At 37.7% G+C, this 26,715-nt stretch overlaps 1 protein-coding gene across 1 annotated transcript in view; it reads right to left on the bottom strand.

The window, feature by feature from the left end:
- The window catches only part of Megf8 (multiple EGF like domains 8), a 461,373-nt gene that overhangs the window by 272,271 nt on the left and 162,387 nt on the right, over nt 1–26,715 (bottom strand). The window contains exon 15 of the mRNA XM_067145403.2: nt 19,402–19,516. Coding sequence (XP_067001504.2) covers nt 19,402–19,516 — 115 coding nt within the window. The remainder of the gene's footprint in view (nt 1–19,401; nt 19,517–26,715) is intronic.

Consider the following 26,715-nt stretch of genomic DNA (forward strand, 5'->3'; position numbering starts at 1 on the left):
TTTTTAACATAGCGCAACATGTCTCTCAAATCTTATCTCATTTTCTCACATGGTGTGTACAATTTTGAGACCTTATGTGTCTTTACATTGTTTAATTTCTTTGATACTTATGTATTTAATTTGCTTTAGGCTGATGATGACCTACTGTTAGGTCGAAACTAGTCCCAAAACATATATGTAATTTAAACTCTGTACAGTTTGTATTGAAAAGATGGACCTTAATAATAATTATTTTAACTCTATTGGGCAGTTATGTGTGAGAGAGAAAGAGCGAGAGCGTGACACATGAAATGGTCAGCCACCCCGCCACTACCTGCTTCCTGCCGCTCACTTCTGTCTACACGGTGCTTAAGTGAACAAACTTTGACAACACAAAACAGATGCTAAATATACGACTGGGCAGCTAATTTTGATATGGCTAAATAAAGCACTCCTACTTAAGTTGTCGTACCAAATCTTAATCAGATCGGAGATTTATAGATAGAAGGGTTTCCTCGTTAGTACTGTAAAACGATACCTTATGCAAGAAAAAAGAAAGGGGTATACATATGCATGCTCAGCACATTAAACCTAGTATGCCAATGGGTTACACAGATATACAAAATACATTGCCTTTAGAGGCTTTTAAATTGATTCTTAGAAAATCAATTCCAAATATGGGTGGCCTTAGGGACAGTTTTCACTATAAGTATGGATTGTGACTGTCTTAGACTTATGTTTTACTGTCCGTACAACAATATTCCCTTAGTTCACAAGTCTTGCAGTTTTCTACGGCTTGGGGTAGTGAATGAGACTGTATTCAGAGTCGGGTTGAAAGTGTTTAAGATAGATCAAAGCAAGCAAGCGTGTTAATACAGAAAATGCATGTCGCAGCCACAATAGAAACGTGCAATAAAGAATGAAGGTGACTGGACTTGGGTGGCAAAGGAAAACAGTTTGCTCATTCATTCATTCATTCATTCATTCATTCATTCATTCATTCATTCATTCATTCATTCATTCATTCATTCATTCATTCATTCATTCATCAGTAACTATGTACTGTACTGTCTGAAATGCTAGTTAGTATTGTCCTCAGCCAGGTTTCTCAGTATTTCTGGATCATACTGACTTCCACCTTTCTGTTGTTGTTGTTGTTGATGATAATAATGATGATGTTGTTGTTGTTGTTGTTGTTTGAGTCATCAGTCCATAGACTGATTTGATGCAGCTCTCCATGCCGCACTATCTGGTGCTAACCTTTTCATTTCTACATAACTAGTACATCCTACATCTTACATAATTGTTTGTCATATTCATGCCTTGGTCTACCCACGGCCTCCCAGGGCGCCTGGTGCATGCACTGTGCACGGTGGAAAAGACGACTTTGCTTGGTAGCCCAGAGTGCAGACCCCCACTCCTCGATTTGGAGCAATAGCGCTGTCTCTCTCTTTCCCCACGCCTGTCTCGCTCACTCCCCCAGTCTCCCTCTTCCTCACTTGATCCGTAGCGCTCCAAATCCGAGCCTAGTTGAGCCGAGCTTAGCCGAGTAGCCCAGAGACAACGCGTTGGTCCGAGCCGAGCCAAGTGGAACGGATGCACAGTGCAGGGAGCTCTTGCGCCTTGATTTGCACGCGTGATATTTTGAGCGTTTGAGAGGTCCTCGTCTACCCCTACCATTTTTACCAACTACACTTCCCTCAAGAACTAACCGAGCAAGTCCTGGGTGTCTTAAGATGTGTCCTATAATTTTCTCTCTTCTTCTGTTCAGATTTAGCCACATGGTTCTCTTCTCATCAGTTTGATTCAATATCTCTTAATTTGTGATTAGCAAGTCAGCAATCTTCTGTAACACCACATTTCAAAATGTTCTATTCTCTTCCTTTCTAAGCTAGTTATTGCCAATATTTCACTTCCGTTCAATGCCACGATCCGAATGAATGTCTTCAAAACATCTCTTTAATTCTTCTTTTCTTAAGGAAGGCATTCCTTGCTTGTGCTAGTCTGCATTATACGTTCCGCTTACTTCTGTCATTGGTAGTTATTCTAGTACCCAAGTAACAATATTCACCTGTCTTTAAGACTTTGTTTCCTAATCTAATATTTCCTGCATAACCTGACTTAGTTCTTACTGGAATCCATTACTATTGTTTTAGACCTATTTATTTTCATCTCGTACTGCTTCTGCAAGACTGTGCCCTTACCATTCAGCTATTTCTCAAGATCTTCTGTAGACTCAGATAAAATAATAATGTTATGGACCTTACGTCCCACTAACTACTTTTACGGTTTTCGGAGACACCGAGGTGCTGGAATTTAGTCCCGCAGGAGTTCTTTTACGTGCCAGTAAATCTACCGACATGAGGCTGTCGTATTTGAACACTGTCAAATACCATCGGACTGAGCCAGGATCAAACCTGCCAGGTTGGGGTCAGAAGGCCAGCGCCTCAACCGTCTGAGCCACTCAACCCGGCTCAGATAAAATAATATCATTGGAATATCTTTGACTTTTAATTTCTTCTCCCTGGATTGTGATTCCATTTCCAAATTCTTCTTACATTTCCTTTATTGCCTATTCTACATAAACAATGATAAGGAAAGGGGGTATAAATTACAGCCTTGCCTCACTCCTTTATGGATTGTTGCTGATTTTTCATGGCCCTAAATTCTTCTCACTGCTGACTGATTTTTGTACAGAGTCTAGATAATCCTCTTCTTTCACGGTATCTGATCCCGATCACCTTCAAAATCTCAAATAGCTTGGTCCAATCAACATTATCGAATACCTTTTCTAGATTTACAAATGCCATGTACGTGGCCTTGTCCTTAATTCGGTCCTCTAAGATTAGACGTGAAGTTAGGATTGCTTCATGTGTTTTTACATTTCTTCTGAAGCCAAACTGATCTTCTCCCAACTCACTTTCAATTGTCTTTCCATTCTTCCGTAAATAATATGGGTTAAAATTGTGCAGGCATGAGAAACTAAACTAATGGTACACTAGTTTTCACACTTGCCAGCAGTGGCTTTCCTGGAATTCGGTCCAAACATCACAGGAATGAAGTGTGTATAATTTATTAAAAACACTCCTAAACCAAACCAAACCATACCAAACCAAACTACAGCCCTAATAGGCCTTTGCCTATCAAACGACTGCTGCTCAGCCCGAAGATCTGCAGATTGCAAGGTGGCACATTGTCATCATGATAAATCTTCTCAGCCGTTATTCCTGGCTCTCTAGACAGGAGTCACCATCTCACCATTAGATAGCTCCTCAATTGCATGAAGTTATGCATCAATAGACTAAGCGCCAATTGACGAAAATTGAGATTTTAGCACTATCTTGTAGGGGAAAGCTTGAATTACTTACAATAAATTCCCCACTGTCTTACAGGAGGCCATAAGTTGCCAGCAAACTGAAAACCTAAGTGACATAGTGGGAATCAGTAAAACTATAAATTGCATCAGTAGACTATGCGACGTTCCATTTCGCATCATTAGACCACGTGACTCATTCTTCACATTGCGTCGTGAATGACAGTGAGGGAGAGTCCACATTTTCAATAGTGCTAAGTTATTGACGTGATGGTACATTGAGTGGTTTATCACGTTATGAAGTTCAGCGATGTATCAAGTACTTCTGAAAATAGGAAGGACAATGCTACTAATGGTTACGTCAGAGAATCATTCTAGAAGAACTTTCTAAGGTTAGTATCAAAATGAGATTGTTGTACGGTATCTAATACGTAGGGACCTGAAAAATTAGCATCTATTTGTTTAAAAATTAGCATCTCTTTTTTCCAAAATTAGTATCTATTTTTGCAAAATTAGCATCTATTTACAAAGTGAAAATAATCGCATGGTAATATTAATTTTAACGATTCCATGTTTATGAAGTGCAATTACTGACCGTGGTTCACACAAAATACAAATTCATTGTTCAAATGAAAGCATTATCAGTACTTCAGCATTGCTTTTTTTCAAATTGCACCATCTGTCTGTAACTACTGTGTTGTAATGAGACAACACGCGTTCGCTATCTACATTGTTCGTTGGGGTCCACAACAACTCAAGACAGTATTTAGCAAATATGCTGAACTCTTGTCTGAACTGTAGTTAATGCAAGCATGACATCACATTTTTTTCATCTGAATTTGAACTGCATGTTTCAAAGAACAGAAACCACACCAGATATCGTTTCGTGAGAGATCTGTTACTCCAAACAATTTCTCAAGCTCATCTAATTTATCAGTGTTATTCAAAATGATATTTTTTGGATACAAAGCTTGAGAAATTGACACAAAATGCTTATGGTTGGGGTCATTAGCTTTCAATGTGGCTAGCTTCAACTGTGAAGAATGAGCAGCTTTGACAAATGTGTCTCTACATGCAGCCTGCGGTAGAGAAGTGAGCTTAATCAAAGCATCATTAGTTGCAGCAGTAAAAGTCCCCTCACAAATGAAGGTAAAACTGGTGTCAAGGTTAAGCAGTTTGGGGTAAAGGAGATGAGAGGTAGGATACAGAGACCCTATGAAGCACCATACTTTGATGTTAATAATTATAAATAATTATATTTTTGCTTTCTGGTGTTCAAAAATGCAGACTTTACCATCGCAAACACATTATTTAAATCTGTCATCACTGCAACCCAACTATTGCCAACAAAGTTGATCTTATGTGCCCAGCAAGGTACATGCATTAAATGATCCCCTAAGACCACATTTAATGTTTCATAACACCAGGTCATGTACGGGACAATGTCACTAACAAACACTTTAACTGCATCATATGGTACACTATAACTGTGCAGAGCTTCTAAAACAGCATGAGAGCAGTTTGTAGCATTTCCTGCATCAAGATAGTTCACAGAAACAACGTGCAGCTCTCTTTTCGATCCGGCTGGGACTTGGAATATGATGATAAAAACACAACGGCCCATTCTATCTGTAGTTTCATCACAGAGTATGTTGATGTTCTTCCCCACTAGAGCTTCTGCTGTTGTTTTCTGGTAGTCGGATGCAACTTAGAGAAAGGAAGAAACACCTCAAGTTATAACAAAATAATTTAAAATTTCTGAATCAATTGGGTACGGTAAGGTAGTTTGATATGGAAATCGCACTCAAATTCGGTATCCTTCAATTTTGCACGTGATTTCGATGTCATAATACCTAAACCATACCCAACCAATGAAATTGAAACTTACCCGGTAAATATATGTCACGTAGAGTTCTCACACATGGCAGCTCTTCGTTCAAAAACTCGGTAATTCAGGCTCTTAGCTCTTTGCTTTCCAGCTTTTCCAGAGGTTTATTTGCTTTGGCTAATACTTTAACTGTGCGTTTCGAGAAGTTATCTCTGGAAATTTTTCGTCGTTTACAACTATCTAACTGTGTAAGCACACAAGATTGCTTTCTTTGAGACGTACTAGCAGCAGGGATTGAACTTTCGTTATCGCGTCGCTTACCCACGTGTTTTTCAGAAGCAACATGTTTCACAACGCTATCTTTTTTTCCCCCCACCCAACTCAGCAATTACAATACTTGCAAAACACTGTCACTGAATCTGTGGCATATAAACCATTCTTTGCATATTGCTAAGCCCTTTCGTGCGCAGTTTTTGTCGTGCGCCCCATAACCTAAACGATCGCTCTACTTCCTACTCTTCACTAGTTTCAATTTTGAACAACAGGAAAACACCGTTGCGTCTACCTCATTATTTCCTTGACACTCGATTTACATTTCGATAATAATTGATACGATCTTATTCCCCTTGCTATTCCCATTGTAAATATCGGTTAAAGTCAGGAAGCAGCAATTGATTGGCTACTATTCTTCATCGATTGGAATGGTCGATTTATGCATCATATTTTGAGTATTTCTGATGATTTTGCCAAAAATATGTTGTTTTTGCCAGTAAAATAGCACATTTTTTGCAGAATTCACACAAAAATCACATATTCATACTAATTTCGCCTTTTGGGTCACAATTCGCATTTTGTCGCACTTCTATTTATGCGTAAAAATTATTTTATTCCACATTAGAATTACCGTAGGCTTGGATTCAGTACAAGATTCAAAATTTGCATTTAACGCAAATGCGATTTTTTCAGGTCCCTGCTAATACGGTAGTCTTCAATGTAAGTAATATTTCTGTATCGAAATATTTATTTGAAGAAGCTGTGAAGGCTTCACTGTAACAGTGTTTTAACATGTTATGCTAGGTAATACGCACCAAAACAGTGAATTCCAGATCACAATAATCAGAATAAGCATCGTAAGTTCCAACACTTAGTGCAGTAGGAGATTCAAACAAGCAACATAATGAGAAACTGCAGGCGGAAAAACCCCATTGTTGTTCGCTAGATGGAAGACACGTCGTTCTTCAGTTCAGCAGAACTTGAAAAAACTGATCGTGAATCGGGAAACGGATGTCCATGGTTGCAAGATAAACTGATAAAAACTTTTAAAAATCCATTTCTTGAAATCTCAGCCGTTCAGTATGTACGTCAAAACTAAATTTGATGGTGAATATATGGAAGTAAATCTAAATACATCAAGATGGGATGACCATGGGAAACTAAAGTTCCCATTAATCAGGCATTAATACCTTTGTGGCCAAATGGAAAACCTATCTCTGAAGCCAAACTTGGAGGCCTTAAGTTGCTGATGCACATAATACTTGCAGGTGCCAAACAATTTTACCAGCAACTTCAATGAGATTCTGACATCGTGGACGGCATAGATGGATTCAATGGAGATGATGATTTCAAGATTGAATGAATTGAGAGTAACAGTCTTATTACCTGTCCAGTGTTTTATGTGAATTTATGGGAGCAAATATTTTAATCACATTTTCTGTTCTTGTTCTGTGCAACTGCGATAAGTAATCGCTTTATTTTTCTTCATATCCTTTACTTAGTAAGGGACTGCCATTCTGATGATGATGATGATGATGATGATGATGATGCTTGTTTGAAGGGGCCCATCTAGGTCAACGTCCCCTAATGGTACGAGAAACTGCCATTATAATGTGTGTCTAAAGCAGAACAAAACTTACCCATAGGCTTGAAAATATCACGTCAGTACTGTACTCTCAGAACATTATAGGCCTATCGTGAAGGAAAATCCATAAAGAAATATGCACTGCATTGTATTGTGCCCTTCAAATCTGGTAAATAATTTACTGAAAGGGAATATTTTAATATCACAGTGGGCTAGTGCATTATTTTGTCAGCCAGGGCGGAAATTTTAACATTTCAGTATCTCCGTGAGGCAAGCGGCCTAGAACAGGTTTTTCCCGACCAGACCAGCGAGCGAGGGTGCGCTGGAATTTTTATGTCATGTCTTCTACAGCCAGCTGAGTGCCACGTGACGACAGCGGAATTACCAAGGCCGATCGATCAATACTGTCAAGGCCGCTGCACGTCTAACTGTTCTCCAATGAAATTGTAACACCCGCTGGATTGCAAGATTTCGACCAATCACGAGTGATACAAAGACACACCTTCATCTCAAGATAATTAAATAGTGGTGTTTTCTGTGGGATTTCTCATTCTTCTTCTTCTTATGCTGGTCCTGACTGCTACAATTTGACATTTATTCTGCTTCTGGGGAAATTTACTCCGTAGAACTTTGAAAATTCAGCAGTTCAGATTAATTTCAACTCTACGAAATATAGAAGATTCTTAAAAGTTAGGTATTCATATCTGACCTAGCTCATTGCGTGTGTGTCTTGAACAATATTTAAGACTGATTTCTTAGTTTCAGCTCATTTCACGAGGAAGACGGAAGAGGAAGACTGCCAGCAGTTCGTGAAATTTTCAAGATGCAGGCACACCTGTATGAAGGAGTCCATTACTATTCCATGCTTGTCCTCACTCCTGCCATGACTTACTAAACATGTGAGGCATCTTCAGCCATGGAGAAGGACGGAGTTCGATGATAGGGTGACCTGACCTATTTCCTTGGTCATCCGCTGAAATCCAGATTCCACATCCACATGAGTACCATGTTTCAATTTCATTTCTGTGAATCTTTGTAAAATTAATGTAGACGTAGTCCTTATTTATTCATTGCAGTAACTTCTCATAGTTTCAGTAGTTAGAATTTTCATTCCTTCTTTCTTTGGTAATAATAATTTCGTGTGGCTATTTCTAGCCGAGTGCAGCCCTTGTAAGGCAGACCCTCCGATGAGGGTGGGCGGCATCGGCCATGTGTAGGTAACTGCGTGTTATTGTGGGGGAGGATAGTGTTATGTGTGGTGTGCGAGTTGCAGGGATGTTGGGGACAGCACAAACACCCAGCCCCCGGGCCATTGGAATTAACCAATGAAGGTTAAAATCCCCGACCCGGCCGGGAATCGAACCCGGGACCCTCTGAACCGAAGGCCAGTACGCTGACCATTCAGCCAACGAGTCGGACTCTTTCTTTGGTGGAAGGTAGTTTGTGATTGAACGTGAATGTGTACTTGGGCTTTATTAGTTAGTCAGATTGGTGTGAATGTCTTCGAGACTTGTTCTAACTGTCCCGATTCAGCATAGGAGTGTGATAAAATTAATTGACCCCTCCGATAATATAAATTTGATTTATTAATTAATTTGAAATTAATTTGGAGTCATACGGGACAGAATATCGAGACATTTCACTACGTTAGGATTTTCCTTGATGATTTTGCGATCTTTTATGCAACTTAAAATACAGTACAGTTAGAGTCATCTGTAAAATTTATTGTACTTCAGCCTACGTGAATATGACCACGCGCGGATGATGATGATGATGATGATGATGATGATGATAATAATAATAATAATAATAATAATAATAATAACAATAATAGAATATCATTACGGTTTAAAATGTGGGATAAGGTCCTGAGTGTAATTATTGTTTGGACTTGTATGGCATTAATGTGTGCTCAGATTGAATAAATTTGGGCCTGGAATACGGCTGTGTCTTGACAGATCACTTGTTGCATTTACTGTGTTACTGTTATAACTTTGGACTTGGAAATGGATTAGAGATTTGTGATTATTTTTGTGAATCCATTAATTGAGTCACTTAGGAAGAGAATATGTCGTTGGACATAAGTTCTTCGAGTAGAGCACGTATTAATCGAGAACCATAATATATTAGCAGAATAATAATAGTGGCGTAACTCATTGACCGCAAACGCGTTTATTTATTTGACCTGCGTATTAGGCATTTTCTTAAAATAATTTTATTGATGATTTTTATCTCTAACATTCCCTGGAACATCGTTGTGAATTCAGTTTCATTGTTGAAGTGATAATCCTGATACCATCACCTCTCAATCTATCGCAATGGTATTCATTAGCCGATACCGTCATCTAAAATTTTTCCCTGACTTCGACTAAAAATTAAAAATAAAAGGCTAGAATTCGCTAAAAATATTTTTTAATGTTACCGTGTACACGAGTGTGAGTGTGGAATGAATGATTGGTTGATATTTTGTGATTATGATATTTTTCATGGTGATTATTTGTCGTGATCTCTTGTTCGCTGTGAGCGTATTTTGTCCAATTTTGTATCATTTTGGGGTGAGCATATTTTACTCATTTACGAACCTTTAGTGAATTTTATTGAAAATTAAGATAGATTGGGGTCATATGCTTTAAAGAAAAATGAATAAGCAAGGACCATGTCCGTGGATCGAATTCACCGACTAAGAATTGTTAACCCTACATGTTGTAAAAATTAGAGTAAACGAAGAGAACGTTGTGAATGACGCTGCATCAATTTATGATAATTACTGAGGAAAACTTTAAGAATAATTGTAGAAATGTTTCAATTTATTAATTTATAATTTAAGAAAATTGATTGGAAGATGATTTCGCCGACTAAAAAAATTTTATTTGAATTTTTCAATTAAAGTGAGGAGATAATAATTCAGTTATTAATGGCAAATAAATGGCCGAAGTAATTATTTAATTTAAAAAATCATTTTTGTGAAATTGAGAAAGGCTTTCTCAGAAATTAATTTGATTATTTTATAAAATCAAGTAGGCTAATTTTTATTTGTATATTTACAGAGTCGTAGTTTCTGGGGCCGAAATCCCGAGTAGTTTAGACACTGGCCGAGAAGAACTCTCTTTAAATTTCAAGATTTTGTTATAAATTTTCTTATTGTGGAGAGTGCTTAGTTTTTAATAAATGTTAAAACCCATTTTAAATGTTCCTTTCATTTGTCGCTAGTCCTTAAGCTATCCCTGCCCTTAAAATTTTCTGCACAGCCAGTAAGCGAACGGTCTACTTCTGAGACTCTCGCTCACCGGCTGAGCTGCCCGGCACGAAGGGGGCAGTATAGACTATGATGGCTCACTTCTTAACATTTGTATTTGACTCGGATCAGTTGAAATTCGTCAAATCAATAAGTGGTTATAACAATGACTTTAGGGAATAGCTCCCCATCTAAAGTTTCTCCATCTAAAACTTGAATAATGTGTCAGAGTTGTGGTGCGGCTCGCGATGGTTCCAACACTTAGTGCAGTAGGATATTCAGATTTTAATCATGACTGCGGTCACATATGTTTTGAAGTATTACTCGGTAGATACTCAACAGTAAGGGGTTATTGGTGTAGCATTGTGATGCATTATTCACACGTGAGAAATACCTTAAATTGCATCAGTAGACTAAGCAACATTTTTTTAAGAAAATCTATGAACTGTGAGTATTAAAATGTTGAAATTTGGTGAGAAGGTACAATCTATTATCTACAACCCCAGGAATACCATGTTTAACAAAATTATATTTGCTCGAATTTACACATAAACCTAAAGTTAAACGTGAATATCTTGAAACCAATTTTCGGCACTTAGTCTAATAATGCATAACAGCATCCAATTAACGGTATCACATAGGCTGAGTGGACCTAGAACCAGCCCTCATACCTAAGTAAAAATGCCTGACCTGGCCGCGAACTGAACCCGGGGCCTTCAGGTGAGAGGCAGGCAAGCTAGACTGCGCGGCCAGCTTCAAGCATTAATTACGAGTTAAAAATCTCAATACTTTACATTCAGTTTTGCTGGGAAAATTTTGTCAGTTTCTCATGAAAACTTCATTCAGGTCAGCAACTTTGAGCCAAACGAATCAAAAATCTAATAACGCCAAGGCAAATAACAATTGACTACAAGTAGATTTTAATTCTCTAATCTAATAAAATAAAACACATTAGATACAAAAACACCCCACATGATAGCAAAATCCCTTCTTTTCTTTAATCCTTCACTGTAATTTGGTCAGCAGTATACTGTTCGTAATAAGTTTCTGGAAATCTTGTACTGTGTAAATTAGGCCTACATCGATACTTAACACGTTGAGTGCCATACGACCCCATATGGGTACGTGAGAGTAGCCAAGTTTTTGAACTTCACGTCCCCATATGGGGTCGTACGTTCGTTCTAAATCGAGAACTGTGCGAACCCATTTGGGTGCGCAGTAAGTATGTGTTTCGAAGATGTATAAAGTCTCTTCCTGCCATCTGCTGGTCGTCTATTTAAAGTACGTGCATAGTCCACCTTCCATTTCTCAATTCCTGTTTTGGCGCGACCCCATATGAGTACGTCAAGAGTGCTTTGTAGGGTGACAAAGTCATTGTCTATCTCACACACGGGTTGTTTATGTAAGTGTGCAGTGCTCTGAGTTTCCTTTTCTTTTTTAAGTCGTTACGAGTAAATCGATCAGTAAAAGACTTAGTGCAGACTGTCTGGATGATATATCGAACAAGTTGGACAATGATGATGTAGACGAAGTATATAGTTACAGTGATTTTGAACCCAGTATACAGCAAATATCGATCTCGCATGTTCAACCACATTCATGAATTACAGTCTTCAGCACACACTTCCCCACTTACTCCAGGTTTCCCAGCCAGCTGTTGCAACAATTATGACCGTCTTCAACGATATATTCACTGTTTTCCCATGTGCACAACCAGCACTGCCAGCTTCTCTTACTCAAATTGAAAGTTATACAAAAAAATTGTATATTTATTCAATATTCCGTAACTACTAATTCTTCTTATAATATTATTCTGTTACATCCTAATTTACCAAATTCAAATGATTTTCACTACTTTATATAACTATATTCTATACAAAAATTTCCTAACCTAAAATCGGAAGATCGTCATTTACAAACATTTCCTGACCTTAAATCGGAGATCGTACTTTTTAACGGCTCCAGTATGAACAAGATAACATATCTATCATAATCAACAGCATATAACGCGTCCCCGCAAAGGAAAATGTAAGTATGACCGAGCGCTGAGACAGTAACTACTGTATAAGTACGACCCCATATGGGGGCGCGTGTACGTGTACAGTTCTTAATGACCAGTACGACCCCATATAGGGCCGCAATATTTTACCTAATATACATAATAAGTTAACGTAATATATCATAAATACATCTTCATATCAGCGATCATCTGCTTGGTTAAGCCTGTGAACGTTTTGGCACCAGGGAGTAACTCGATGTTGTTAGCTCACGGCACTAGACGGCAAGCCTATGAAAATCGGTCTGGCACTCAACGTGTTAAAGGTTATGTTGAACTCAAAAATATGGTTAGGAATGTAAGTATCAATTCTCGAAAGTTCTCAAATGCATTCATTATATTCAATTCTGCCCATCACCACACACAAGCAAATTGCAAAGAGAATATCATCTAACTCCAGAATTTTAGGTTATTCATGATCTTGAGCTCAGCTGGAAAGCGCACTCTCCGCACCAGCCAGTACGAGTGAGAAGTGATACAAACTGTTTAAATGTTAAACGTAAAATTTCCCATCTTATGTTAGGATCAAAACAATAATAGCAAGATGAATAGAAATGACTAATGTGACGACTCTCTATGATTTATAAGCTATAAATTTAATTTTTGTTCCGTACTGAAGTGCAATTATAAGAAATAAATTGACAAGAGTAATATGAATTGCATGTTAATAGGCAAGGCGCGAATGCCCTCCACCACACATAGCACTGCTGTCGATCTAACGGCATGTAGACGTGTTTTTGTCGGCTTACAGCGTAAGTGTGTAAACATTTTACAATCTATTCTGGTAGTCACAAGTGCGCGAAATACACGACATTAACTTTTTGTGAACTGAGTAGTGAAAAATATTATTTGAGAAGTGGGACTTCGCCATATGTTTCAAATCACTATCGCATGTGAATATGCCTACAACTTGCAATGTCCCAGGTTTCAAGTTGGGTTACGATAAACAGTCGAATGAAAAATTACTTCTTTTCAGTCCCAAGCTCTTCTCCAAAATGACAAATCCTTAGTACCAGACAGCTTGGAAAAAAATTTGCAACAAGCTTACCTTTGATCAACCACCATTATCCAGTTGGTAAGATGAACCAATAGCTTTCCTTCAGCAATTCAAAAATGAGTGTAATTCATCACTTCGGAGGATATATATTAAACATGCAAGCAAAGTAACCGTCTATGCAGCATGATGATAAAGATGTTGATTCCCATAGGGAACCTGAAATATTTGTTCCGAATGAGTAAATTTATAATACCAATGTAGTTGGTCCGTTATTGGACATTACAAATTTATTTCAGGTTCCCTATGCGAATCAACATCTTTATCATATGATGGCCAGGCAAGAATCAATTTTTGAAAATGCGGAATCAATTTTTGAAAATGAGACAGTCTCTTAGTCCATTGGCTCCATGTAGCCTACGCAGTGGCCTTCACAGTTTGCACTAGCGATGCAGCTTGGTAAGTGTGCTATTTACCAACTGATGAGCCCAACTTAGCACACTGGGGCAAAACGCTGGCAATCAGGAATGAGTTAGCTGAAAAATTTATAATGTCCAATAACGAACCAAATACAATGGTATTATTGTGCAGCATGAGTCGGCTCTCTGTAAAACAATTCAGAGGCAAAAAGCAGTCCATTTTCAGCCCTAGCAAGTCTGTAAGAACGTAGCAAATCATCCATCTCATTTACCCATCAAATGAATTGTTATTGATGTTTACTCATGTAGAGGAACTTGTGAGTAATCATAGTGTGCTAGAATGCTTGAATAGTTTACATTTAATTATGTGTCTCATGGACTGGGTTGCTGCACTAAGCATGCTCAGGACTTGATTACAAAATTAATTTTCACTGTATAAGATATTGATTCTATTTCCGAATAAAATAAGTACCGGTTACGAAAGAAGTGCAAGTTTGTATGACCACAAAACACATCCAGAAAACATCCAAGGTGTCTAGTTAACTGACTGCTGGGGTGTAGTGTTAGTCAGATTCATGATTACGTTCAGCATGTTATAATTTAATTAGTTATGTAGGAATTACATGTGTATGAAATACATAACAATCATGTGGGTGCCTGCAGACGTTTAATATGTTTATAGTACATAGCATGTACATACACTAAACAGTTAACATCTTGTTGTTGTTTTTTATTTGTTTTTTATGTTATAATTGCAACTGAATTCAATTTTGTGGTGAATTACTGAAGGAACACTTAGCTCAACTAGACACATAAACATTTGAGATTCTGATTAAGTTATTGATGAAATAATTTCTGAAGTTTGGTCTTTATGTCATTACTAACTGTAAAATATTTCCTATGCATTTTTCACTGAATTCTTTCAAACCAAGGAATACTATACCTTACTTTGCATCAAAAACACATTGCACATAAACACAACCATCAGGAAACAGAATGCACATTCCTGAAACACCAAAATAATGAATATACTGTTCTAAATAATACCTTTAAACGAGAAATTCCAAATTAAGTTACATCAAATCCCATTTAGAAACATGTGATAAGAGTCAGCTGATGAGTATACAAATACACCAGCACCACGTAGTGAAAGAACATTCAAAGCCGTGCAATTCATCACACTATATACAGTAATACCACGCATTTACGTTTCCGCAATTTATGTTTTCCTGTCGTTTACAACATTTTTCGTTGGTCCCCTCAGATTCCCTATGCTTGCAATGTATTCAAATTCTCAAATTTACGTTTATGACATTTTATGCTTTCTGCTGTTTGAGATGGGAGAAAATTTAAGTAAAATGGCGATGCAACTAACCTATAACGCTTTGAGTAACCACGGCATGATGACCAACTAGGCACATACACTTTACGACAACACATGGCTGAAACTAGCCGATTATGAATATCAGAGGAAGCTACACAGACTGCACGACTATGACAAGCGGGTTGCCTACTCAACAAATTTACGCAAAATGTACGACAATTCTGACAATCGGGTTGCGTACCCAACAAATTAATATAATATTAACCCTTTTGCACTCAGTGCGCTGATCTATCGGCGCGAGAGGTTATGGCGAGAAAACTCACGGCACCGATACATCGGCTCTGTCCTATTTAGGGATATTGGTCATTTATGTGGCTGTTAAATGGTAACAGTTGATTGTGACAGTACCTTAAAGCGTTGAATTTGCATTTTACTCTACAGATATATCCACCAGTCCTACAAAATATTTTTATTTTCGACAAATGAAATCTGTTAACCGTGAATGTATATGTTGTGGTTATTCGAAGTTGTTATTGCATGGATCTGTTTTGGTTGGCTTATGAATACAACAATTTGATCTTGCAATCAGTTTAGTCTAGAGTTTATTTCGTTTCCTTGGCATATCATGTGTTCGCTGTACTTCGCAAACTATAATTTTACTCCTTCTCATTACTCCATTGTTGCATGTGCTTGCATCATCTTTTTATCATAATGGCTAGGCCATATTCAAGGCCAAATGAAGCCAATATCCCTGAATTTTCAGATGATTTAGACAGTAATGATGACTTTATTTTGCCAAAAGTGATTCCCGTTATATGTCTGATCTTTCTCAAATTGAAAATCATAATTTATTTTCTAAAATTTATTTTCAAAGTTTAAAATTTTCTTTTTGGTTTTACCAATAATAATACGTCCAAGGTAAATTCATTTCTGAAATGCTCATAGTTTCCTGTATTAGTATGATTTGTTTCATTTTAATATGTTTTAAACTGTACGTGTTGATTTTTTGTAATTTGGTTGGAAAATCACAGAAATTAGTTTGAGCTTCTTCAGCATATAGGCTGAGTGTGAAAGGGTTAACAGAGAAAGAAAAATTATTGCATGTTAGATCATTCTAAGAAAGATAACCAGATTAAATTATTATACTGTATTACAAAATATTTTGACTACCTACTGGGTAACATTCTCATGGTCAGTGGATGAGCAGAATTACAAAGACAATGTAGTGTCAACAGTTAATTTACACTGGACCTTTATTTGAGGCAAGTACTGTAATAGGATTATGATTAAAATAATCTATAAGTTAATAATATATTTCTGTATTGTTTACGTCTTTTTCCAGAGCATTTTTACATATATAAGTTGTTTCCCACGATTTACACTTCCCCCCCATTTACGCCAGTATTCTTGGGTCCCTTGAAAAGTGTAAAGGAGGGGTAATACTGTATTTCTATCCGTTCTAGTAATATGTAATCCCAATATCACCCATGGCTTTATGTATGTAAGGTGCAACATCTGTTCTGTTTTCATGAACATAATCATATCTGATCATATTAAAATACTCTATTCGTGTAAACAAAGAGCAATTTCACTTCCTGTCTGAAATCCCAGTAACTATATAGTGTCCTGAGGGGAGTGCCGAATACCTGTTCAGCAATACAACTGAAAAAGGTTAAAAATAAACATCTAACCCTGAATATAATGTAGATGTTTTACCATTTGACGAAACTCGTTCAATCTTCAAGTACAGCCGTCTCCTTTCAATTGTTGTGGCCACCCTCTGCTTTATGATTTTCAAGGATTCCCTAAACAATACCAGGCGAATGCGATGCTAAGATGGTCCCTTGTGCCAGTTCACCACCGATCACTTTTCCAGTAGGCTACGGTACTTGGTCTAATTATCGAAATGGAGGAACGTTAATGCCAAGACCATAGGTATGCCGTAGCAGTCCTTTCGTGAGATACTGTTTCTTGAAAAATGTTTGATCAAAGGATTTAACATTGATGGGACTGAAATTTCTGGAGAGTTGATCTGGGAAATTGTTTCTTTGATGAACGAATAATGCAGAACTTTTACACACGATTGAATTAGCACACTCACGAGACCACATGAACTGAATGAATAACCTGGGTAAACGTAGTTTCCAGGAATGGATAACTGAAGTTCCACTTGATACAAGTGTTGGATATCTTCCTGTCATCTTTCTGGCTTGTCTTCTTTTCCTAGAAGTGTTTTCCATCTGAGCTCTTACTATTCATACACACACTTCTCCTTTCTCCAAATGCTCCCTTGATTTTCCTGTATGCACCATCTACGTTTCCTAGGACCATACAACCTTCCACATCCTTGCACTTCTCTTTCAGCCATTCTACCTTAGCTGACCTGCACTTTCTATCCACTTCATTACTTTAATCACCTACATTCATTCCTGTCCGTTTCTTTCTTTTTTTTTGTGTGTGTGTTGCATTCTTGTACTTTCGTTGTTTGTCAATCAGGTCTGAGTTATCCATTGATTCATAGTTAATCTTCCTAACCTTTCTTCGTCATATGAGATAATCTTCATGCTGATCCATTGATTAGGTGGATATTCTTTTTCATTCTAATTGTAACCTTTCTTCAGCTGCTCCTTCTTCACGACTGTCCATTCTTCCTCTACTGTGTTTCCTTCGGCATTTTCATTTATTCCTTGAACAACACGTTTAAACAATCCCCCACACTCTTTTCTTTTGGCTTATCTAAATCCCATCTCCTTGCATTCCTTCCTTTCTTCAATTTCTTAAAATTCAGATGGCATTTCATGACCAACAAGTTGTGGTCAGAGTCTAGGTCTGCTCCTGGGAAAGTCTTGCAGTCCAAAACATGGTTTCTGCATCTCAGTCTAATCATAATGAAGTGTATTTTATACCTTCCAGTATCTCCAGGTCTTGTCAACATATACAGCCATCGTTTGCGGTGTTTGAACCAAGTATTAGCAAGGACAAAATTATGATGGGTGCAGAATTCAACCAACCGACTTCCTCCTTCATTCCCGTCCCAATCCAAATTTTCCTACCGCCTTCTCATCTCTGGCCTACCATTGCATTCCCAGCTACCATTACAATTAGATTCTTGTCACCTTTTACATAATGTATTAAATCTTCTATCTTTTCATGAATTATTTTGATTTCTTCATCATCCATTGAACTGTGGTGGGCATTGGCCTGGTGTCTATCTTGACAACAATAATCTTTTCACTACATTGGTCGTAATAGCTTACACGCTGCCCTATTTTCTTACTCATTATCAAAGCAACTCCTGCATTTCCCTGTTTGATTTTGTGTTGGTAATTCTGTAGTCACCTGACAAAACATCCTGCTTTTCTTGCCAACATACTGTGCGTATATAAACTACATCTAACCTTAGCCTATTCATCTCCCTTTTCAGATTCTCTAACCTATCGCAACGATCAAAACTTCTAACATTCTACGCTCCGACTCGCAGAATGTCAGTATCCGTCTTCCTGATGACTTCTCCCTCTCGTGTAGTCCCCAGCTGGAGATATGAATGGGGGACTATTGTACCTCCAGAATATTTTACCCGGGAGGAATCCATCATCAGTACATCATTCATACAGAGAGAGCTGCATGTCCTTGGAAATTAGTTACAGCTGTAGTTACCCATTGCTTTCAGCCGTGTAGCAGTATCAACACAGCTAAGCCATGTTAAGTATTATTACAAGGCCGTACCAGTCAATCATCTGAACGGCCACCCTTGCAACTTCCGAAAAGCTGCTACCCTCTTTAGATGAAACATTCGTTGGTCTGGTCTCTTGACAGATAACCATCCGATATGGTTGCATCTGTGGCTTGGCTATCCGCTTCACTGGGACGCACAAGCCTTCCCATTGAAGCAAGGTTACATGGTTCAGTTATAGCATGGGAAACAAATGATTGTGCTAGAAAAACTGGGTAAATGAAGTCAGGTGGTTTGACTCTGATGAGGATGAGATAAAGGATTATTTCGCTCTCTGCATTCTAAGTTAGAAAGCCCCATAATCAATTGTATTGGAGCAAAGATAATTTCTTCATATCCTGGAGTGTTTTCAAATACCAAATCCTAATTCTGAAGTGTCATTACTGGTGAATACAAATCCTCTCTACGCAAATTTAAAAAGCAGCATGAAAATATTCCTGAGTGATTATATGTGAAAGATTTTGTTTAAAGTGTGCAACAGTGCGGTGCAGAACTCAAAATCGTGAGTCATGAGATTTAAATCAAATTCCGACTGAACTCTGTGATGTTTTAAATTCAAGGTTTGAAGAAGTTCAAATACATTCTAAAAATTAGTCAAACAAAAGAATTGTTTTACTAGTAAAGATTAAAATTCTTATCCCACATATCACAAGAAAACCTACTTCAGTTGCTTCACACCAAACACAGCGTCCTCGATCATCTAAGCACTGAGAACAGTTGCTACGTTGGTGGCATGGCACTGGGCACTGAGCAAGATCCATAACAGCATCTGCAAACCTGAAAAAACAAGAATATGAACTATGAATTAAATCACAAATGAAAACATATAGGAATTAGACAACTATCTCTTTTGTTGTGAACTAAAACAAAATTTTATACCTATTCCAAGCAATTTCTTATACCAATACAATAAATCTTGGATAGTTGAATATAAAGAGGAGGCGACTAATAATGGCACAATACTGAAGTTTATCTATGATAATAAAGACATTTATAAAAAGGTACAAAAGTTGAAAGCTAGAAAACAAGCTGGGTTTGGTAAGACTTCTGAGAATATACAGTGGAACCTTGATATCTGAAATCACTTCCGGAGCTAAATTTTAATTCGAGTTATCAAAATTTCGAGATATAGAGAATACCGTGTTTGTGCATGTATAGCTCATAATTGAATCATATGTATCAACGGGCTTATACTGAATACATTATTTTTAACAATATTTAAAAATATACAAACAAACTGTTTTATGGCATCACTTTAATTATAACCCATATTATAGTAAACTTTCTAGAAGACAGGATACAGTACATATAGTAGTGAAACAACAAACATACCTCCGTTGACACCTTTGGAAATAATCCGTTGGTCTCTTCTGTTTTTTTACTGTTTAATTTATTTTCTTCCACACACTTTTCAACAAAATTTATTGCTGTGAAAACACTGTCATTTACATTCAAGTGACTCTGTATGTAGCATCGAAAAATAGCCACTGCACTTAACGCCTGGTTTGCTGACGGTACAGGAGAAGGCAGCAGAGTCCTGCACAGCGGCCCAGCCCATGAGAAGCCAGTAACGTCAACGCACGGGTCGGACTGGGCAGCGCTATGTCGTTCACATATGGTGAACCAAGGACAGCGCTGTGGTGGTTCTATGGGCTGACTGCTTCAATGTGTACAGTGTAATGCATGTCAGCGGAGTGTGTTGCATTATGATCGAGTGGAGACTATTACGTTTGCTGCGGTTTTCTAGTTTGACTTCCCAATCTACTATCCTGTTTTCAGAAATGAATGCAGACTGTGGCTTCAAAAGGAAAGAAACCTTGGCAACAAAATGTGAAGTAAACGAAAAACTAGAAACCGAACAATACAAAACTTCTGAACCAGATCCGAACATCAAAAGTCGTATTTGGTCGGTATTCAAGCCTGTAGTTCACACTGATGGGAAAGACATTCATTTTGTGTAATGAACGATCTGAACAAGGCGTGTATGAATGATGAACATTCCAATCTTCCATTCCAGGACTATGCCATAATCTGACAAAGTAATAAAAGAAGAATTGCTTCATGGTCTGATGTTGAAGATGGTCCTATTGCAACAGATGAACTGGCAAGATATTTAACCCCTATGCTGCCGAATAAAATTTGGAGCTTTGCTGTGAAAATGCTCAATTAAGCAATGAAAAATGAATATTTAATTTTACCTCAAACAACATGATTTTCTTCTTTAATAAGTGTAACAAACTACTAAAGGTGATATTTTGATAATAGTACTGACATTCTGCAGAAGTACACAGTAAAAAGAGAGGAAAAACGACAAAATTTAGTTCTGTGGTTAATTAATAGTAACTGACTGTTCTTGTTCACAGAATTACTCTAGAAAACTAGGAAGTACTAATGCAACAAATATCTGACATCAAGGAAAATATACTGAATATATACACTGCAAAAAGACAATACCAATTATACAAAAATCTATATATATAAAATAAGAGTTTTGTCTGTACATTGCTAAGAATTTGAAAAGAACTGTATTTCTATATCATTCATGTCCATATTAACAAGGAAATTCAATTTTTACTTTTCTGTAATTTCTGTCTGTCTGTCATTTTTTTTTCTAGTTGCTTACGTCGCACAGACACAGATAGGTCTTATGGCGACGATAGGACAGGGAAGGCCTAGGAATGGGAAGGAAGCGGCCGTGGCCTTAATTAAGGTACAGCCCCAGCATTTGCCTGGTGTAAAAATGGGAAACCACGGAAAACCATTTTCAGGGCTGCCGACTGTGGGGTTCGAACCTACTATCTCCCGAATACTGGATACTGGCCGCACTTAAGCGACTGCAGCTATCGAGCTCGTTGTCTGTCTGTCTGTCTGTCTGTCTGTCTGTCTGTCTGTCTGTCTGTCTGTCTGTCTGTCTGTCTGTCTGTCTGTCTGTCTGTACACGCATCACGAGAAAAAGGCTGAAGAGAATTTAATGAAAATTGGTATGTAAAGTCGGGGGATGAGCCACTACAATCTAGGCTATAAATAATTTTACTCATGCTGAGTGAAATGGTAGTTTAGGGGAAGGCCTCAAATTTAATTCTCAAATATTTATATTGTTAGTGGTCCTATCGATAAATACTACATAACGAAAGTTACATAGAATTAAATTTCTGATCATTTATGTCATACATTGTTACCATACTGGCTTTGATAATACAGATATTCATGAATTTGTATTTTTGTTGTGAAGTCCATATCAACGCCGAGCCATGAGAAAATGGGTTAACAGAATTTAATGAAAGTCGGTATATAGAGTCGGGGAATAAGAAACTACAGTCCAAGTTATGAACAATTTTATTCACGCTGGATGAAATTGTAGTTTGTGGGAAGGCGCCTAAAATTTAATTTTTAAATACCTATGTTATTGGTCCTATCGTAAAGTACTACATACCAAAAGTTATAGAGAATACAATTTCCGACTATTTATGTTTTATTCACTTTTACCGTACCGACTATGATTGGTATTTCAGAGTCGGAAGAAAACTATATGTGAAGGTCTACAATATTGAAAGCACAGAACACTGATCAACAATAACATTATATTGACCATTATTTGTTGTGATGTTCTTTGTCTCTTATGCTATCGCTCAGCTCAGATAGATGGGATTACTGCTGTGTACCGAGTATAACAGCCTGACTGAATATTGGCGGGATATAGCTGGGGAGTTGGAAAACTTTCTTCTTTAGCATGCCATTCCTCTGGTTCATACATTTTCTGATACTGCCGGTACGTAACAGACTAGTTCATCATAGTATTCCAGCTATTCGATCGCTACTCTGACGCGCTGGTTTGAACATCCAGTGTGCATATTTAAGGCAGAGTCTCACTTAGTAGTAGGAGTAGCAGCAGCAGCAGTAGTAGTATGACCTGGTCTAGGAATACAATTTAGGCCTATTCCAAATTGTAGCACCACAATTCACTAAATAACTCAAAACTCAATCCTGAAAAGAGCCATTTCTTAAGAAAAGCTTCTTCCTCTTCACTTTTATTACATTCTACCTTCATTTTACTCCAAATTAGCAGTGAAGAGGGGATTTCTCCTCTGGCTTGGACGAAAAATTTACCTCCAAGTTAGATACATCTTTCCGCCGCTTGTATAGTGAACTGAGATTTTCCGACACATTGGGTACTCCTAGGAAACAGATTAGTAAAAGGGCATAATTTTTGCCCTGGGAGTCTCCACTATTCGACACCCCCACCAGGCTGAAATAAGACTAAGTGTGTTCACGGATCACGGCTGTCTGCGGCTTGGTCATTCTAGCTCTGGAAATTTGGACTGTTAGATCGGCAGCGTAGTACTGTTCGTTAAAAGTGAGAAAATGTGTGGTTTTTCATTTCATCAAGTATTTCACATGAAAGCATTGCTTTTAATTGCGCCATTCCTACTGACGTCATTGTAATGACCTATGTTCATTTCAGTTGGGAAAACTACTAAGATAGTCTTTCTGAGGATGAAAAAAAGGCAGTAGAGAGTGAGTGTCTGCCATTATAATGAAAACTCTCCAACCTGATTGTGACTGATGGTGGGCAAGGGGGCCTACCATTACAACGAAAATTCCCTAACCCAGTCTTCATAAAAGAAAAGACGTATGGCGACTTCCCCGTCGCGTTTCTAGGGTAAAGTTAAGTGCGAATGCAATTTAACACAATCTTGCTCACAACGTGTACACTATCTAACCTAGAATTCTGAATACAATGTAAAATTCCGTAGCGAAGCATGGGTACATTAGCAAGTATACAATAATTATAGAGTACAATTATTGTACTCTGAAAATATGGAACTAGGCGATGAAAAGTGAATCAAATAAGACAAATAATGTGATTTGCTTATCAAATGAATATTAGAAATCATAGAAAATTAATATTTTGAGGATATTCACACCACATGATTATACTGTAAAAAAGAAATTATGGAAAAATATATTTTGTGAAAAAATTACTGGAACAGTTGTTCATATTCACAGAAATACCCTACAACACTAAAAGTACGATGGTAACATACGTGACACTATGGAAGAAACACTGTATATACACTACAAAAAAAGGAATAGAAATTATACAAAAATTATAGATCTATTAGTTCAGAAAAAATTCCAAACCTTTGAATTCTACTTTCTACTAACTCCTGAATTAGTTCTGCACTGATCATAATTTAGTCCTTGCCAATACTTGGTTCAAACACTACAAACAATGGCTGTATACGTGGACGAGACCTGGCGACACTGGAAGCTATCAAATAGACTTCATTATGATTAGGCAGAGATTCAGATTCAGAGAAGCCTTTTGACTCAAAAGTTAAATTCTATTCTTTAAACAGAATTTAATGAATTCTTCAAGAATGCCAGAGATGAAGATCGTCTTTCATATTCATTTAAGCCTTTTGACTCAAAAGTTAAATTCTATTCTTTAAACAGAATTTAATGAATTCTTCAAGAATGCCAGAGATAAAGAGGGTAGAAAAGAATATAGGTGATTAAAGAAAGAAGTGGATAGAAATTGCAAAGTAGCTAAGAAAGAATGGCTGAAAGAGAAGTGCAAGGATGTTGAAGGTTGTATGGTCCTAGGAAAGGTAGATGCTGCACACAGGAAAAACAAGGAAATCATTGGAGAAAGGTGTATGAATATTAAGAGCTCAGATGGAAAGCCACTTCTAGGGAAAGAAGACAAAGCAGAAAGATGGCATCCAACAGTTGTATCAAGGTAAAGATGTAGATGATTTGGTTCTGGAACAAGAAGAGGGTGTTGATGCTGGTGATATGCGAGACCCAATTTTGAGGTCAGAATATGACAAAGCTGTGAGAAACTTAAATAGGATCAAGGCATCTGGAATTGATGACATTCCCTCTGAATTACTGACTGCCTCATGAGAAACCAGCATGGCAAGGTTATTCCATTTAGTGTGTAAAATATATGAGACAGGAGAAGTGCCAACCGATTTTCAGCAGAATGTTGTTATACCTATTCCCAAGAAAGCCGGTGCTGACAAGTGTGAAAACTACCGCACCATTAGTTTAGTACCTCAGGCCTGCAAGATTTTAACATGTATTATTCACAGAAGAATGGAAAGACAAGTTGAAGCAGAGTTGAGAGAAGATCAATTTGGCTTCAGAAGAAAATAATGAAGGAACATATGACGCAATCCTGACTTAACGTCTGATCCTAGAAAATCGAATGAAGAAAGACAAGCCCACGTACATGGCGTTCGTAGATCTAGAAAAGGCATTCGATGATGTTGATTGCACCAAGCTATTTAAGATTCTGAAGGTGATTGGGATCAGATACCGAGAACGAAGAATTATCTACAATCTGTATAAAAATCAGTCTGCAGTGATAAGAATCGAGGGCTTTGAAAAGGAAGCAGCAATCCAAAAGGAGTGAGGCATGGCTGCAGTTTGTCCCCCTCCTTTTCAATGTTTACATAAAACAGACAGTAAAGGAAATCAAAGAGGAATTTGGAAAGGGAATCACAATCCAAGGAGAGGAAATCAAGACTTGAGATTTGCCGATGATATTGTTATTTTATCTGAGACTGCAGAAGATCTTGAGAAGCTGCTGAATGGTATGGACGAAGTCTTGGGTAAGAAGTACAAGATGAAAATAAATAAGTCCAAAACAAAAGTAATGGAGTGCAGTTGAATGAAGGCAGGTGATGCAAGAAATATTAGTTTAGGAAATGAAGTCTTAAAGGAAGGAGATGAATACTGTTACTTGGGTACTAAAATAACTAATGATGGCAGAAGTAAGGAGGACATAAAATGCAGACTAGCACAAGCAAGAAAGAGCTTTCTTAAGAAAAGAAATTTGCTTCCCTCAAAAATTGATATAGAAATTAGAAAGATATTTCTGAAGACTTTCATCTGGCGCATGGCATTGTATGGAAGTGAAACATGGACAATAACTAGCTTGGAAAGAATAGAAGCTTCTGAAATGTGGTGTTACAGGATAATGCTGAAGGTGAGATGGATAGATCGAATCACGAATGAAGAGATACTGAATTGAATTGGTGAGAGGAGATTGTTTTGGCTAAATTTGACGAGAAGAAGAGATAGAATGATAGGACACATCTTAAGACATCCAGGACTTGTTCAGTTGGTTTTTGAAGGAAGTGTAGGCGGTAAGAATGGTAGGGGTAGAGGAAGGTATAACTATGACAAGAAGATTAGAGCAGATATAGGATGCAATAGTTACGTCAAAATGAAAAGGTTAGCACTAGATAGCGTGGCATGGAAGCTGCCTCAAACCAGTCTATGGACTGATGACTCAACAGCAACATGTGATTAAAATACACCCACTTCCACACACAAACGATGTGAAGTACGAACAATAAACTAGCAGATGGGAAGAACGGCATGGCCCGAGAGACTTGCGCCAACTCGCGTTATTTAAAACTGACTCCTTCAGTCCGCCACTAGGCAGCAGCATGCCGTAGACCAGTGTAAACGCTATTTTCCCTCCTTTTCCACTCAAGTCGAACATGGCATCACATGGTAATAACATTCTGAAGCCGTGGACTAAAGTCTAATACGGCAGCGAGCGGAGTGCAATCGTCGTTCGACTAAAATCAAACATGGCTGCATAGGGATTAAACAAAAGTTATGCAGTGGAAGAATATATAGCATCCTATTGGAGGATAAATGAACAAAACAATATAAAAACTTCACCACATTGCCAAGAAAGTACTATGTATGCAAGCGACAAGTTCAGAGAGAAATTTCTGTTCTGTGGGCTTCATTCTCAATGCATGGTGGTCCCTTCTGCACCCAGACAATGTTGATGCTTTTCTTTTTATTCACAGTAATTCCACCACCATTAACCAATGACCAATAAACGACACACATCAACTAAATAAAAGCCGTGTTCAGGTCTTTTAATATCATTTTAGTGTGTATTGCTAGTTGTTGTACGTCGCACCGACACAGATAGGTCTTATGGC

Source organism: Anabrus simplex, chromosome 4 (genome assembly GCF_040414725.1).
Source record: "Anabrus simplex isolate iqAnaSimp1 chromosome 4, ASM4041472v1, whole genome shotgun sequence".
Classification (NCBI taxonomy): Eukaryota; Metazoa; Arthropoda; class Insecta; order Orthoptera; family Tettigoniidae; genus Anabrus; species Anabrus simplex.